The 16458-nt window shown below is 34.4% G+C and overlaps 1 protein-coding gene across 1 annotated transcript in view; it reads left to right on the forward strand.

The window, feature by feature from the left end:
* Positions 1–16458, forward strand: part of LOC110028868 (187-kDa microtubule-associated protein AIR9) — a gene marked incomplete at its 5' end in the record, with an annotated part of 130671 nt that overhangs the window by 32926 nt on the left and 81287 nt on the right. Inside the window, 2 exon segments of the mRNA XM_020730893.1 lie at positions 7936–8056; positions 8161–8336. Of these exon segments, the coding sequence (XP_020586552.1) occupies positions 7936–8056; positions 8161–8336 (297 nt within the window).

Consider the following 16458-nt stretch of genomic DNA (forward strand, 5'->3'; position numbering starts at 1 on the left):
TTTCCCTTGAATTCCGCTTTATAATTCGACTGGATTTAGTCTCTATTCTTCTGCTTATACTTGCTGATTAACATTTTAATGAAAATTTTGATGTTAAAATTGAGGCATTTTCTTAATAAGTAATTAAAGTAGACCTACCTTAATCTAAATCCTAAGGCAAAAAACTAACATGCCTCCTTTTTTCCCTTTAATTTGATCGTTTATTCAGACATAACTACTAATATTCATTAATAAAATTTAAAAATCAATTTTAATAACATCTAATAAACAAAATAAAACTCCTTATATATATAAAACATAACCTAACCTTGTTTAATCCATAGGTCATTTCTCCCTTGACTTGCATGTGCCCCCTCTTCTTGCAGAGAGGCCTTCCTCCATATTTGAGGCTCTTCTTCTCCTGCAAGGACCCTCAAGCTTCTCTCCCTCTTCCTTCAAGCTTGGCTTGACTGCGGCGGTGTATGTGAAGCAACGATGTTTCAACTCTTCTCTAGCTTCGATGGAGAGTGACACAATGCCACTTAAACCTGTGCCTCTCCTTTCTCCTTTACGAGCGGCTTGGTTTGACCTCTCGCAAGTGCAGATGAACATATTTCTCATAACTCAGCTTCCTTCAAGCACGACGACGACACTAGTACTCGACGCAGTACTCAAGTCTTCTCTTTTCTCCTTTTCTCTTCTTCTATTTGGGCACCTATAATTCTTCCTTTCCCTTTCTCACTCTCACTTCCTTCTTTTCTCTCACATTCTCACTCTCTCTATTTCGTTGGTTCGAAGGAGGATATACAACTCTCAAGTAAGAACTGAAGACTTTTATTCTTCATGCCAATCAATTATAATAATAATAATAATTATTATTATTCATATTATTCTTATTGTTACAGCTAGTCCAGTGAACATTGCATCTATCCCATTTTCTCTTGTATTAACTATGATTAGTTTCTTTTACCTTTTGCTTGTTTATTGCTTCCACCAACTCTGTTGATATCTCGAAATCTGTTCAGTAAGCCCTATCCCATTCTAGGTGGTAGGCAACAATGCTTGCTTAAATTAAAGCCTTAATTAAAATTTGAACTTGGGAACTAGTTGATTACCCTATGTCAAGAAGAATGTTGGTTGTAAATGGGTCTTTGTAGTTTAGTTTCATTTTGATGGATCCGTAGCTCATCCCAGAGCTTAGTTGGGTTGCTAAGGACTATGCTTAAATTTATGGGATTGATTACTTGGACACTTTCTGTTCGGTAGTTTAGTTGGCTTCAGCTTTCCTCTTACCGTCCTTTATTGCAATGAATTGGCCCTTACAGTAGTTTGATGTGAATAATGCATTTCTACATGATAATCTTTTAGAGGAAGTATACATGGAGCAACCTCCTTGGTTTGTTGCTTAGGGGGAGTCTGGGAAAGTATATCGTCTTCGGAAGTTACCATGTGGATTGAACTAAATCCTTCGGGCATGGTTTGAAAGTTTAGTCAAGCAGTATAAGAGTTTAGGATGCAAAATAATAAAACTGATCACATTGTATTCTACTAGCAATATGCTTGTGGGATCATTCTATTGGTCGTGAATGTTGATGGCATTATTATTGAAAATGATATATAGTGAATCTTATCATTAAAATCATTTCTTCAAAATCAATTCAAGCATTATCTGGGTTTCTTGAAATACTTCTTAGGGGTTGAGGTATCAATGAGCAAGAATGGTATACATTTTTCTCAACTGAAGTATGTTTTAAATTTGTTAGCAGAAACAGAAAAATTAGAAGTCAAACAATGCAATATTTTGATGTTTCCTAATCAACAACTTACCAAGGATGGATGACCTTTTAATGATCCTGAATGATATAACAAATTGGGAAAATTAAACTACCTCATAATGACTCACCATGATATTGCATATTTAGTTAGGATTATAAGTCACGTCATGTCTTCTTCCGTATTTCATTATTGGTCAACTCTGGAACATATACCATGTTACCTCGAATGAGCTATTGGAAAAGGTATTCTATATCAGAATCATGATAATATAAATATTTAATATTTCTCTGATGTAAATTGGGCTAGTTCCAAATTAACCGAAGATTCATTACTGTATATTATATTTTTGTTGGTGATAATTTAGTCTCATGGAAGAGTATGAAACAAAATATTGCGTCATGATTTAGTGCAGAATCTGAGTATCGAGCAACGACACAAGCTTCGAGTGAATTGATGTATGTATCCTAATTTTTGACCGAAATAGGTTTTAAGATGATAGTTCCACCAAGACTGTGGTGTGATAACCAAGATGCAATTTATATTAGTTGAATCCTGTTTTCCATGAAAGAACTTAAGCATATTGAGGTAGATTGTCATTTTAATCGTGAAAATATTTAACAAAATTTGATTTCTACAACTCATGTAAAGACGTGAGAACAATTAGAAAATATTTTCATAAAAAGCGTTACAGGAGTTGGGATCACTGACATGAATGCTATTTCTTCCTGTTTAAAATTTACATATAAACCCTAACCTAGGATCTTTGATTCTGCAGCATCTGAAGTTTATTTTTGCATTAACAATCACAAATTACATGACAATAGTTTCCTCCAATAGTCTGAATCAGCGTTGATGTACAGTTGTGGCAACGAAAAAGATGATAATCTCACCAAAGAAAATTCTGCACCAACAATCACAAACTACATGACAATAGTTTCCTCCAATAGTCTTAATCAGCGTTGATGTACAGTTGTGGCAACAAAAAAGATGATAATCTCACCAAAGAAAATTCTGCACAAGAAATTACTGAGCCTAAACATACTTCGGTCATGGAAAATTGAAGATCACTTGGTCATGTCATGGCTTGTGAATTTGATGACCACCAAAATTGGAGAAAACTTCCTCTTGTACAAAACCACAAGAAATTAAGATGCTGCAAGGGAAACTAATTTAAGTGTTTCGACCACCTCTGAGTTGTTTGACATTGAAACTAGGTTACATGACCTACGATAGGGTGGGTTGAATGTTACTTAGTACTTTAACACTCTCTCCAATTATTGGCTCCAACTAGACATTATGAAACATGCACATGGAGGTGCTTACAAGACTTTGACCTTTATATATCTCATTTCATGTACAACTGTGATAAAGAAAAGATGATCATCTCACAAAAGGAAATACTGCATCAGAAATTGCTAATCTTAAACATACACTGGTCATGGAAAATTGAAGATCACATGGTCCATGGCTTGTAAATTCCATGACCACAAAAATTGGAGAAAAATTCCTCCTGTTTAAAACTATAAGAAATTCGAGATGCTACAAGGGAAACATATTCAAGTGTTAAGAACACCTTTGAATTGTTTGACTTTGAAACTATGTACATGACCTGCGATATAGTGGGTTGAATGTTACTCAATACTTCAAAACTCTCTCCATATATTGGATGAAACATACACATGGAGGTGCTCATAAGACTCTGATGTTAATAAAACTTTTGTTGAATAGAAGGGAACCATCAAATTTTTTCTAGGACTCAACAAGGAACTGGATGTCGTTAGAGGAAGAATTATGAGAACCAAACCTCTTCCCTTAATTTGTGAAGCATTTGCTGAAGTACAAAGGAAATGGAGCAAGAAGAAACTCATGATGGCTGGTAATTCCACAACATCAAATGTTGATAATTTGACTTTATACACTCACAAAGCATCTTAGAATAACAAATCAAAGAGGAATAGATCATGGTGTGAACATTGTAAGAAGCTCGGTCATCTGAATTATTGTTGTAAAATTTATGGAAAGATTGCAGATTAGAAGCCCAACAAAATTAAAGGTGATGAGGAAATTCCGACAAATACAACATCAAAGGAAGACATGCCTCATGTACATAGTCCATTTATTAAGGAACTTGAAGCTCTCGAAAGGCTTCTGGGACATTATTCCGAGCCTTCGACCGGCCTTCTCGCGATAGTCTTCTATTTGCTTTTGTTGCTCACAATAGGAATAATCAATCTTGGATAATAGAATCTGGAGCATCTGATCACTAGAAATGTAATATCATTGCTTTTAAATCCTTCCATTATTGCAAGGACCATGCTGCAGTTAGAATCACAAATGACTCCTCATTTGTTGATGCAAGAGGAAGTGTGAAACTGATAAAGGACATTATTCTTTAATCCGTATTTTATTTTTCTAAACTTAAATGTATTTTATCATATATTAATAAACTTAATCGTGGCACAAACTGTGTTACTAAATTCTGCCATACTTTCAATAAATTTTAGCCTTTATATTCAGAGAAATTGATTGATAGTGCTGACATGTATCATAGATTTTATGTTCTCTTCAGGCCTCCCACTTCAAAAGAGCATTCACATCATTCATAATCTTCAGAGTCAAGCCTTGTAATTGAGTTTGTTTCGTGTGCAAGTCAAATTATGTTTTGACATTTTGTCTTGGGCATCCTAACTTTTATTATATTGAAAAACTATATTCTCATTTGTTTATCAAGAGAAGAAATCTAATTCTTATCAATGTGAAACTTGTCAACTTCTTAAACATACTTAATGAGTGTATTCAAGTTTGAAATACATATCAACACGTCCCTTCTCCATGGTTCAAATAATGATACATATCAACACGTCCCTTCTCCATGGTTCAAATAATGATATCTGGAAGTCCTAAAAAATTTTAAAAAAATACGAATGATAGTTTGTAACATTGATTGATGATCACACCAAAGCTACTTGGACTTTTCTCATGAAGGAAAAGCCTGAAACTGCCAGTATAATTGAAGTATCCCACAACAAGATTTTCACCCAGTTTCAAAGCAAAGTTTAAATATTCAAAATCAATAATTTAGAAGACTACTATGTCAACTCCGAGTCCTTAACTATCTAAAAATGACATCATTCATATAAGCTCTTGTGTTGACATGGCTCAATAAAATGGTGTTGCTGAGAGGAAGAACAAACATCTCCTTAGAGTGGCTCATTCAGTTCTATTCATTAACAATGCCCCCAAATGCAAGTCTCACATCCATTTCTTATAAATAGGGTTCCCAGAAGAGCGGTAAATTTTAACATACCTTTCAACGCTCTCACAATATCTGTCGCTCCTATAAAGTCCTTCAACTCTAACCTAGCACAAAATTTTTTTTCTTGCATTGTTTTTGTTTATCTTTATCAATCATCTCATATTAAACTTGATCCCCTACTAATCGAATGCATCTTTGTGGGCTACCCTTCAAACAAAAATCGATATAAATGTCGTTCTCCAAAAACTCACAAATTTTAACTTCATGGATATCACATTCCTTGAAAACAAACCATATTACTGATATCACCTTCATTGAAAACCAACCATATTACCCTAAATCTGCTATTCAAGAGGAGAGTTAGAGAGAATACTAGATTTGTGACACCATTACAGAATCTGAAGTTGATCTCTCTGATATCCGTGATAAACCGACTCTTGTTCTCATTCCCACAAATCAACTTGAAAATAAACATACTATTCTACTAAATTCTCCCACAGCTCCCATCAATAACAAAAAACTCCATGTGCACCCCAGAGAGAAAAAAACCTAGTGAGAATGTATGGGATAAAATGCAAAATCAGGAATGCAAATCATTGGAACCAACTTCGCACACTTTAAGTACTCATACAAAGGTTGGTTCAACACCTTGAATACCAAGAGTAAGGAGTTCAAAACTGCACAAAACACCCGATAGAAGAATTTGTGACTTGTGGAAAATTATCATCCTTTTACAAATCTTCTGTTCAGAACTTGAATAATGTGCAAGTCCCAAATTTAATCCAAGAATCCTTGTCTATTCTTGCTTGGAAGATGACCGAGGAAGAAGAGATTCTTTCTCTTGAATAGAATGATATTTAAATCATAACAACTCTGCCACCTGAAGAAATGAGTATTTTTTGTTAAATACAAAGTAGACGGGAGCCTCAAAAAGTTCAAGGCTAGACTTATGGCAGAAGGGTGTACTCAGCCCTCCAGGATTGACTATTAGGAGATATCTGCACCTGTGGCCAAACACAACACAATAAGACAATTATTTTCATTAGTTGTTAACCAGGACTAGCCTTTTCCTAATGTTATTGATTAAAAATGCCTTTCTTAATGGGTATTTTGAGGACTAAGTGTATATAGAGATACCCCCAGGATTAAAGAACATAAATAACTAACTGTATGTAAGCTATAGAAGTCATCGTATGAGTTGAAACAATCTCCTAGTGCATGGTTTGAAATCAATACTATTCTATTTAATGAGAACTATCAGTGTCAGACTGTCATATTTTATTTGTGAAACAAAAAAAAAACAAAGGTATGATAGTCATCTTTGTTTTATATGAAGTTATCATTATTCTTGCAGACAATGACGTAAGGGAATTAGAAACAATCAAAAGAATAATGACTTATGAATTTGTGATCAAAGAGTTTGGTGCTTTAAGATACTTCTTGGAATGGAAGCAACTAGATCCAAAGAAGGCATTATTTTATCTCAAAGAATATATATTATTAACTTATTAAATGATACATGAATGTTGGGATGCAAACCAACATATACTTTTATCGATCCCTATCGATGAACTTTAAATGGAGAGGATAACATTGAAGTTGAACAAGGGAAGTATCAAAGAATTGTGGGGAAACTTAATACAAAACCTAACATTACTTTTTTCTGCGGGAGTACTGAGCTAGCATGGGAACGGTCCAATTGAAGATCATTTAAAAGTATTCTTTCGAATCGTGAGGTACCTAAAGATAACTTCGAAATGTAGATTGATATTAAAAAATAAATTTAGAAGCATGACATTGAGATCTACATTGATGCTAGTTTGGTAGGAAAACTAACTGATAGTAGATCTACCACAGGTTATTGTTTATTTGTATTGGGTAACCTGGTTATTTGGAGAAGTAAAAAGTAAACTGTGGTAGCAAGAAGTTTTGCATAGTCTAGAGTATCGTGCCCAGGCCCTAGGATTTGTGAAGGGTTGTAGCTAATAAAATTCTTGGTGGAACTTTACATTAAGAACCAAAGCATATTAAGATATTCAGTGTTAGTCAAACAACCATTAGTATTTCAAAGAATCTGATACATCGTGATCGAACCAAAAATATAGAGATTGATTGACACTTCATTTGTGAGGTCAATGGAGGGATTGTTCAGCTAAATTATGTCCCAACTTAATATCAGATTGTTAATATTTTTACGAAGGCTTCCTTAGCATCATTTTTGTGATCTCAACAACAAGTTTTGGATATATGACATATACAACCCAAATTGAGAGAGAGTGTTGACATGAACCCATATTAGAAAGGCGTGCGTCTACTATTTTACATTTAAGGGGAGAAATTGTCCTTCCTTAATCATCCATTATTATGTTTTATTTCTTTTTTTTATCATGATGAGTTAAATTTCCTTCTAATTATAAGAGTGTTAGTCTGAAATGTATGTATATTAGTTATTTACTTAATGAAAAGTTAGAGAGTTTTTTCCCTCAAAAAGTTTCTCCTAAATTCCAAAATTTCAAATCTTTTACAATCTGGTTTCTTAAACGCAGAAAACACTAATCTTTCATGACTTTCATGTTCTTTTATTTTTATCTCTAATTTTCTAAAAATTTCCAAAATCTTAATGTTTCAATTAAGATTTTATTTTTAGTTTGCTTTTATCTTCTTTGTCAAATAGTTGACTTCTTGTTTATTTAATAGAAGAGGTTTCATATAGCTTAATTTTAGCTTTCCGTAAATCTTACTAAATGTCAGCTTTAGCGAGTTTCATATCGTAATTCTCATTTTTTATAAAATCCACATGCCAGATTTTTTTGGATTTTAGAAATGATAGTAATGTCTAGTATTTTTTAACTCTAAGATTTTTTGTTTATCTTGCAAATATTAACGTTTTTAATTACTTTTGCTGACTGCAAATTTATGATTAGGAACTGGGTACCCAAAAGTTTTAAATTTGAACGTGCAAGGTGAACTTATTGAGGGAAATGTGGTTAGGGGCTCTGCTGAGATTGCTTGGTGTGGAGGAACACCAGGGAAGTGTGTAGCAAGGTGATCTTTTCGCCCAAAATTGTGTTCATTTTGCTGCAGAGATGCTTCAAAACTTTCAATAGTGTTGTTAGATAAAGGAATTGTTATCATGTCTTGCTGTCCAGCTGGTTGCGACGAAGGTGGAACAGCAGTCCAGTTGTAATTGCTGGAGCAGAAAATGAAGATTATCTCTTGACTGTTGCTGATATTGATTCAAGCTTGGTTTTCATGTATACCCCTGTGACAGAGGAAGGTACAAAGGGGGAACCACAGTATGCTATAACTGATTTTGTAAAAGCAGGTAACTCATACTTTTTGTCAGTGCCCTTTCCGATTTATTGACGGTGCTCATCATTATATATGAAATTGTTGGTTTGATACACGATAAATTTCAGCAATTAAATTTTGCCAAAATACAAATATTCATAGCAATGTTAAATAACGTAGATTCTATATAATATTACTTACTCAACTAGTAATATGGGAATTGTTAGAAGTTATTAGTATTGATTTATTTCTCTTTATTAGAAGTTATTAGTATTGATTTATTTACTTTTTCAGTTTTTTCCTATTTTATGTATTTCCTAGTGTCTTTTCTTCTCCGGGTGATTATTTGGTAAGGAATCAATTCCTAGTGATGTCAGTGTTATGTCTTTCTCTTTTTATAATCCATATAACATGTATTTATACCATCTTTTCATATCAATGAAATCATCCAACTCAATTCCCAAAACCTACATGGTATCAGAGTCACAAAATCAGACTCTAGCCGCTCGGATTCTTCTCCAACTGCCGGAATATTCGCTTGCTGGCCTTTAGCCACCTGTCCTTCCCTTCTCTAGCCGCCGAACTACCTTTCTACTGCTGGACTCCCCGTCGGACCTTCCCTAAGCCAACAATCGGACGCCTTTCTTGCAGCTGATTTTCTTCCCTGCAAGCCTTCGCGAGCTTAGTTCTTACCTCTAGTCGTCTATCCTCCTCCCATGAACCGCCATTATTCTTCTTTACAGTTGGATCTTCATTCTGCTTGATGGAATCTTCCTAGTGTCGATTGAAAATCTGTTCCCATATTACTTATTTGTTTGTAGCCATGTCTCGACAACCAAACTTCTCCTTTGGCTCTATCGGAGCCATGGCTGATTCCTCCATCACCGAGCTTCCGTCTGACACGGTTCTTGAATCCACCAGAGGATCGACATCTATCTCAATCCCTCAGTAGACTCTAAACCCTAAAACCTAACCCTAAACTCCCTAAACCCTAAATCCTAAAAGGGACTTCATTTCTATAACCAACACCAAAGTGTTTTGTGCCAAAAAAAAAATTGCTACAGTAGAGCAAATTTTTGCATTATATAGTCGACAAAGAGAATATGGAGCAAATATGATGCAAACTATTGTCCCAAGCCTGAATGTGAAAGGTGAATTGTTGCGTTAGGAAGTCAACAGGCATCGTAAAACTTGTCAAAAAAATCATGACATGGATTCTTTTGATTATTGTGTAAGTGCTAAGGTGCCCTCTGTATGCGACACTTTGTATGATCTGAATACAATGATTAGTGTGCAATGGTTGCTACACTGGCACCCGAATGCAGTGTTAAATAAGAAAGGGTTCCCACATTACTGACGGATGCGGGTAAAGAAGCTGATATATGAAACTAATGAAACTAATATTAGGATAGAATATTGGAATATATGTACTATCAATGGTAAATTAATAAAATTAGTTGATATTGTGATTCATAAAAAGATTAATACCTTATGTATTCAAGAAACTAAATGGGTTGGAGAAAAGGCTCAAGAGATTGATAATTTAAGATTTTGAACTTTCGTATTCAGGTAAGAGTCGCAATAGAAATAGTGTAGGTGTAATTATAGATATAAGAGATTGATAACTTAAGATTTTGAACTTTGGTATTCAGGTAAGAGTCGCAATAGAAATAGTGTAGCTGTAATTATAGATAAGAGTTTGAATGATAATGCTGTAAAAATTAATAGAGTTGGAGATACAATTATAGCCCTTAAGATTATTGTGGATACTAAGATTTCTAATATTATAAGTGCTTATGCTCCTCAAGTAGGTTTAGTTATAGGTTCTAAAGATAAATTCTAGACTGACTTAGATGAGTTAATACAAATGGCACCTCTTGAAGAAAAAAAAAATTATTGGAGATTTAAATGGGTGGAGTGGTGGAAGATTTTAGAAATATTCATGGTGGCTACGGTTTTAGAGTGATTAATGAAGAAAGGTAAATCTATATTAGATTTTGCTTTAGCATATGTTAGCATATGATTTTATTATTTATTTTGTCGTTACTCAATACTTTCTTAAAAAAAAGAGATGAACATATTATTACTTATAAGAATATAGCTAATAAAACACATATTGATTATTTTCTTATGAGAAGAAGAGATTGTTGAGATTGTAAGATTGTAAGGTCATTCCAAGTGAGGATTTATGTAACCAACATCGATTATTAGTTCTATTGATTTTAGGTTGAAGAGTTGTAAAATAAAGAATACTAAGTTTCATCATCGTAAAATTAGACGGGGGAACCTAAAAGACAAATAAAATTATTTTTTCGAGTAAATTTCAAGATTTTGAAATTTGGGATGTTCATGAAGAAGCAACTGTTATGTGGGATAAAATAACAAACACTATTAAATAAGTAGCAAAAGTTTTACTTTGAGAATAAATATAAAATGTTTCTATAAATAAAAATAGTTAGTGGTGGAATAATAATGTGTAAGAAAAGATAAAATATACGATAAGAAAAGATAAATTATACGAAGTTATGTTATAAAAATTGGTTTAAATGTAAAAGCTTAGAGAACTGAAAAAATATCAAATGACCCACAGAGAGTCTAAAAGAACAATCAGTGATGTTAAAAATTCTCTTTTATTATTTTTTTTATTAGATTAGATAATATGGAGGGTGAAAATATATATATAAACTAGTCAAATCAAGAGAAAAGAATAGTAAAGATTTAACTCAAGTTTATTAAAAATAAAAATAAAAAAAGTGCTTTTCTTAAAAAAATATTCAAAATAGGTGAGTTATTTTGATAAACTTTTTAATGAAATTTCTGAAAATATGATCGACCTTAGTGATATTAATATCGTTAATAATAGTAAAACATTCAATTTTTTGAGTCACATTAGTTAGAAAGAAGTTGAGGAGGATTTAAAGAAAACAAAGGTTGGAAAATCTGTAGAACTCGATAATATCTCAATTGAAGTGGGGAAATATTTAGGAGATTTGAGAGTTTCTCGGCTTACTAAACTCTTTAATATTATTTTAAAAATGAAAAAGATGCCTGAGGAGTGAAGGAAGAGTATTTTGGTTTCCAGTTTTATGAATAATGTAGATGCACAAGGGTGTGCAAATTATAGAAGAATTTAGTTAATGTGTCATATATTAAAATTACGGGATGGAGTAATTGAACATATGTTAAGACAATATACAAAAATTTCTCATAATCAGTTTGGATTTTGGCTGGGCAAGTCTACTATGGAAGCTATATATTCATTGAGAGGTTTGATGAAGAAGTACAAAGAGAGTAAGGAGGATCTACGTTTGATTTTTATTGATTTAGAAAAAGCTTACGATAAGGCTCCAAGAGATATCTTTTGGAGAGTTCTTGAGAAGGAAGGTGTTGATATGGCTTATATTCAAGTCATTAAAGATATGTATGCTACAGCTGTTACTTCTGTTCGAACTGAAGGAGGATTGGCGAAATATTTTCCTATTTCTGTTGGATTACTTCAGGGATCGACTTTATTTTTTTTGCTTTAGTTATGGATGGTCTTACTGGACATTTACAGGAGGATGTATCTTGTATGCTTTTTGCTGATGATATCCTTCTCGTTGATAAGATGAGAGAAAAAGCTTAGGAAAAACTTGAATTATGGATTTCTACATTAGAGTCTAAAGGGCTTCATTTGAGTAGAACTAAAACTAAATACATGGAATGTAATTTTAGTAGTAGTAATTATAGTGATAGAAGTGTAATTTTGGATGATCCAATTATTAAAAGTTGTGAATGATTTAGATATCTCCGGTATGTTGTTCAAAGCGATGCTGATATTGAAGGGGATGTTAATAGTAGAATTCACGTTGGTTGGTTGAAGTGGAGGAATGCTTCAGGCCTTTTGTGTGATAGAGAAGTACTGCTTAGAATCAAAGGAAAATTTTATAAGATGGTGGTGAGACCTGCAATGATCTATGACACTTAATGTTGGCCTTTAAAAGAGAAGTATAATACTAAGTTAAGTGTTGCCGAGATGAGAATGATTAGGTTGATGAGTGGCTTTACACTTAGAGAGAAAATATGAAATGCATATATTCGTGATAGGGTTGGTGTAGCTCCAGTGTCAGATAAAAGTAGAGAGAGTAATCTTAGATAGTTTGGTCACATGAAACGTCACCCGTCCATGATCCGATTAAGAGAGTAGATGTTTTAGATTCGACTTATGTTAAGAAAGACAGAGGTAGATCTAGGAAGACTTGGGCTCATTGTATAAAATATGATCTTAATTTATTAGAACTAAATGAAAAAATGACACTAAATAGGACACAATTGAGAAAAAGGATTCATGTAGCCGACCCCACGTAGTGGGATTAAGACTTTGTTGTCGTTGCTGTCGTTTGTCCGTTTATTCATCCAGTTTGATATATCAGGTTTCGGGGCTGGGTCGAGACGAGTGGAATCAAAGACCAAGTGTAAGGTAAGAAGAAAAATGATTTTATTGAATGAGCTGTTAAGTAAATGATTAATGATTGTTAAGAGATTTAGATAACATTTATGATATTTGTAAAATTTGGCTCTTATCATGACTTATCCTAGAAGCTTGGAATACTAAAGTGAGAACTGACTGCCATTGAAAAAATTCCTAATTAAATCTTTTTCTTGACAAAATTTTGCTTTAACATTTAGCAATATTTCATTTCATAAAAGTGTACTATTTTTAAAAATTTATTTAAACAAAATTTCATTCAAATTTAAATATTTAGCAATTTATACAAAGAACTTTATCATTTTACATATTTTTGGGGCAACGAGACGTCTGTATATAAAATTTTTGATATGCATTAGCGCAATATAAAATTTACCTAAAGATATTCAACAACTATAATATACGACAACAACAACAACAATGCCTTAATCGCACTATGTGGGGTCGGCTACATGAATCCTTTTTCTCCATTGCGTCCTATTTAATGTCATATTTTCATTTATTTATAGTAAATTAAGATCATTTTTATACAATAAGCCCAAGTCTTCCTTGGTCTACCTCTGTCTTTCTTAACACAAGTCGAATCTACAACATCTCTTCTCATAATCGGATCTTCAGATGGTTGACTTTTAATGTTGACTTTTAATGTGACCAAACCATTTAAGACGATTTTTTCGAATTTTGTCCGTCACAGGGGCTACACCAACCCTATCCTTCTTCGAATTTTGTCCGTCACAGGAGCTACACCAACCCTATCACAGATATATTCATGAGATAAAAAAATTAATGGATAAGAATATCTATAAATTATATTAATTCATGTTTTTAAAAAAATTAAAACTGAGTAAATTATAATATATTCATGTCTCGTAAAAAGTCTAGGATAAAATAATAAAATGAAATAAAAATTACTCGGTTCTATTTTTACTTTTATTTGTTTCATTGGAAATATCCATCACATTGGTCACCGTCTAAATGTATATTATAAAATATTATTTTTTTTTAATTATTTCCAAAATCAACTTAAAAATGTAGATGATATCGGAGTCAACCCAAATAACAATAGAAATACAAATTTTTTTGTTGAAGTTCAAAAAAAAATTTCAAACACAGACTCTTTACAATAGGAAAATAACGACAATACGAACATGGAAGATACCCTAGAGTGGTAGTGAGGGTGATGGATGATGACTGGGCAGTGGAACGAGGGTTTGGTTGGAGGAGGCGACAGACGCAATAAGAGGCTGGATTGATGGTATAGTAGGCTGCGTGACGTCTTGTGGGTGATGATAGCGAAAGAATTATAACTTAGGGATGACGAGAGGGGAAAACAATGAGTGGACAGTAGCTTTTGGGGAGCAGGGAGGCTGATGTCAGCAAGGGAAAGTGGTGGAGGAGGCTGATGTCAGCAAGGGGAAGTTGTGTAGGAGGCTGGCGGCCGGGGGTGAGAGGCTTTGGGTGTTGGCAGCAAGAGGACAGTGATGGAGGAGGCTAGCATCAACAAGGAGATGTGGTATAGGAGGCTGGCGGTCAAAGGGAGAAGTTCTGGGTGTTGACGACAAGAAGCAAGAGGGGATGGCACAGATAAGAGGAACAATGAATAGATGAGATGTGAATGGAAAGATAATTATCCCGCGGGATCAAGTAAAAGCCGAAGCACCCATCGAAACCTTGGAGAAGATCATCACTTCAGACGAGCTCCAACCAGAGCATCGCCTTGCCTTCAGAAGGAAATAGCTGTCGATGGCCGTCAGGACAGAAAATTTGAAATCAACAAGACCAAAATACTAACTTTAAGCAAGCAAAATAACAAATATATAACATTCAGGAGATAAAATAGGAAGGGGAGGCTTTCCCTTTGGGCGATAACCATAAAAGGCTTGGAGGTAGCAACAAACTAAAAAGGCAAGGGGGTAAGGTCTTTGGCCATATTTTCGCCCTGTGGAAGTGAGTTAACCTAAACCACAATAGAAATGTGATTTTTATTATTGAAATTCGAAAAGGATTACAAACACAGACTGTTGACACTAGGAAAATAATGACAATACAAACATAGAAGACACCTTAGAATGGCGGTGAAGGTGGTGGACGACGGTTGGGTAGTGAATTGGGGGATTGGTTGGAGGCGGCGGGCGCAGATTGAGACTGGAATGATGGTACAACAAGATATGTGGTGCTCTGTGGGTGACGGTAGCAGCAAAACTGGAACCTAGGGATAAAAACAGAGAAAATATTGAGTGGACAACAGGTTTTAGGGAGCAGGGGGGTAGACGACAGCAAGGGGAAGTGGTGGAGGCGGCTTACGGTCGAAGGGGAGAGGATCTGGGTGCTAAAGGCAGGAAAGAAGAGGGGTTAATGCAGGTAAGAGGAGCAACGAGTAGGTGAGGCGCGAAGTGAAAGATAACTATTCCCAAGGGATCGAGTTACAACAGCACCCCTCGAAACCTTCGAGAAGATCACCTCAGACGAGTTATAACCGAAGCACCTCCTCGCATTTAGATACAACCCTAGAGAGGAAACAACCGCCCATGGCTTGCGGTACAAAAAATTTGAAATCATTAAGCAAACAAAACAACACATATATAGTAGCTAGGATATAAAATAGAAAGGGGAGGCTTCCCCTTGGGCGACAACCATAAAAGATAGGAAGGGAGCGTCAAACAAAAAGATAGGGGGGCAGTTTTTTGGCGGTACTTCCGCCCCATGGAAGCGGGAGACAGGCCGGTCCAGCCTCCTGTTGGACTGGAGCACTTCTAGGCTGAATCAATCTGCCGGTTCAACCTTTCCTCCAAGCGACATGTTTGTAGATAGTCATTTTTAATTTTATTTCTATTTCTTTTTACATGCACCGACATATTGATTAGGAATCAATATGAAATAGGGGTGGTGCAAACATTCAAAAATTTATATGTAGTTCTATAAATATATAAAGATATATTATATGTATTTTCTTACTAAATGTTCACACTATATAAATAGTCATGCGAGAATATAATTTTTTCATTTGTAGGTGAATACTAAGTAATAAGTAAAAGTTTTCTTTTTGTAGATAAAGGTCAAACTATATCTCATTTGTATTTGAATCAAAAAAATAAGAAATAAATTATTTTAAGATAAAAATGTAGTTACCCACTTTATTCATGATAATCATAAATCTCTTTTAGAGTCTGTTTGGGGTAGCTGCAGTTTATCCAACTTATCTAGATGAGCAACTTTTCCTGATAAGCTGCTGATCCGGATATGCTGGCTGGCTGTTTGGTGGATATGCTGGCTGGCTGTTTGGGCTGTTTGGTTTGTGCGTTTCGAAAACAACTGATTTGCAACTGTTTTTTGATAAATGACCATTCTGTCCCTGTGCAGTAATATTGCTTGCAACATAACCTCCATAGCAATATGTTTGATATTTGAGAGAAACAAAAAACGACTTTAGAAGAGTACATAAAAATAAGTTAAAGACCTAAAAAGTCAAATTTGTAAACATTTATTCATGCACCTAGAAAAAGAAGATTTACATTATTACATACTTGCCACTCAATTTCTATGTACGTAAATATCCAACACCCAGAGAATGCAGCCAAGATCATGAGTCTGCTCCTCATTCAAGAGCACGGTGAGAAATGATCAGCCTTGCATTTGGCTCTGAAGTTTTACTTCATGCCGTCATTCTCAAGGCCTGCAGAGACATTAG

This window comes from Phalaenopsis equestris, unplaced genomic scaffold (genome assembly GCF_001263595.1).
Source record: "Phalaenopsis equestris unplaced genomic scaffold, ASM126359v1 Scaffold000535, whole genome shotgun sequence".
NCBI lineage: Eukaryota > Viridiplantae > Streptophyta > Magnoliopsida > Asparagales > Orchidaceae > Phalaenopsis > Phalaenopsis equestris.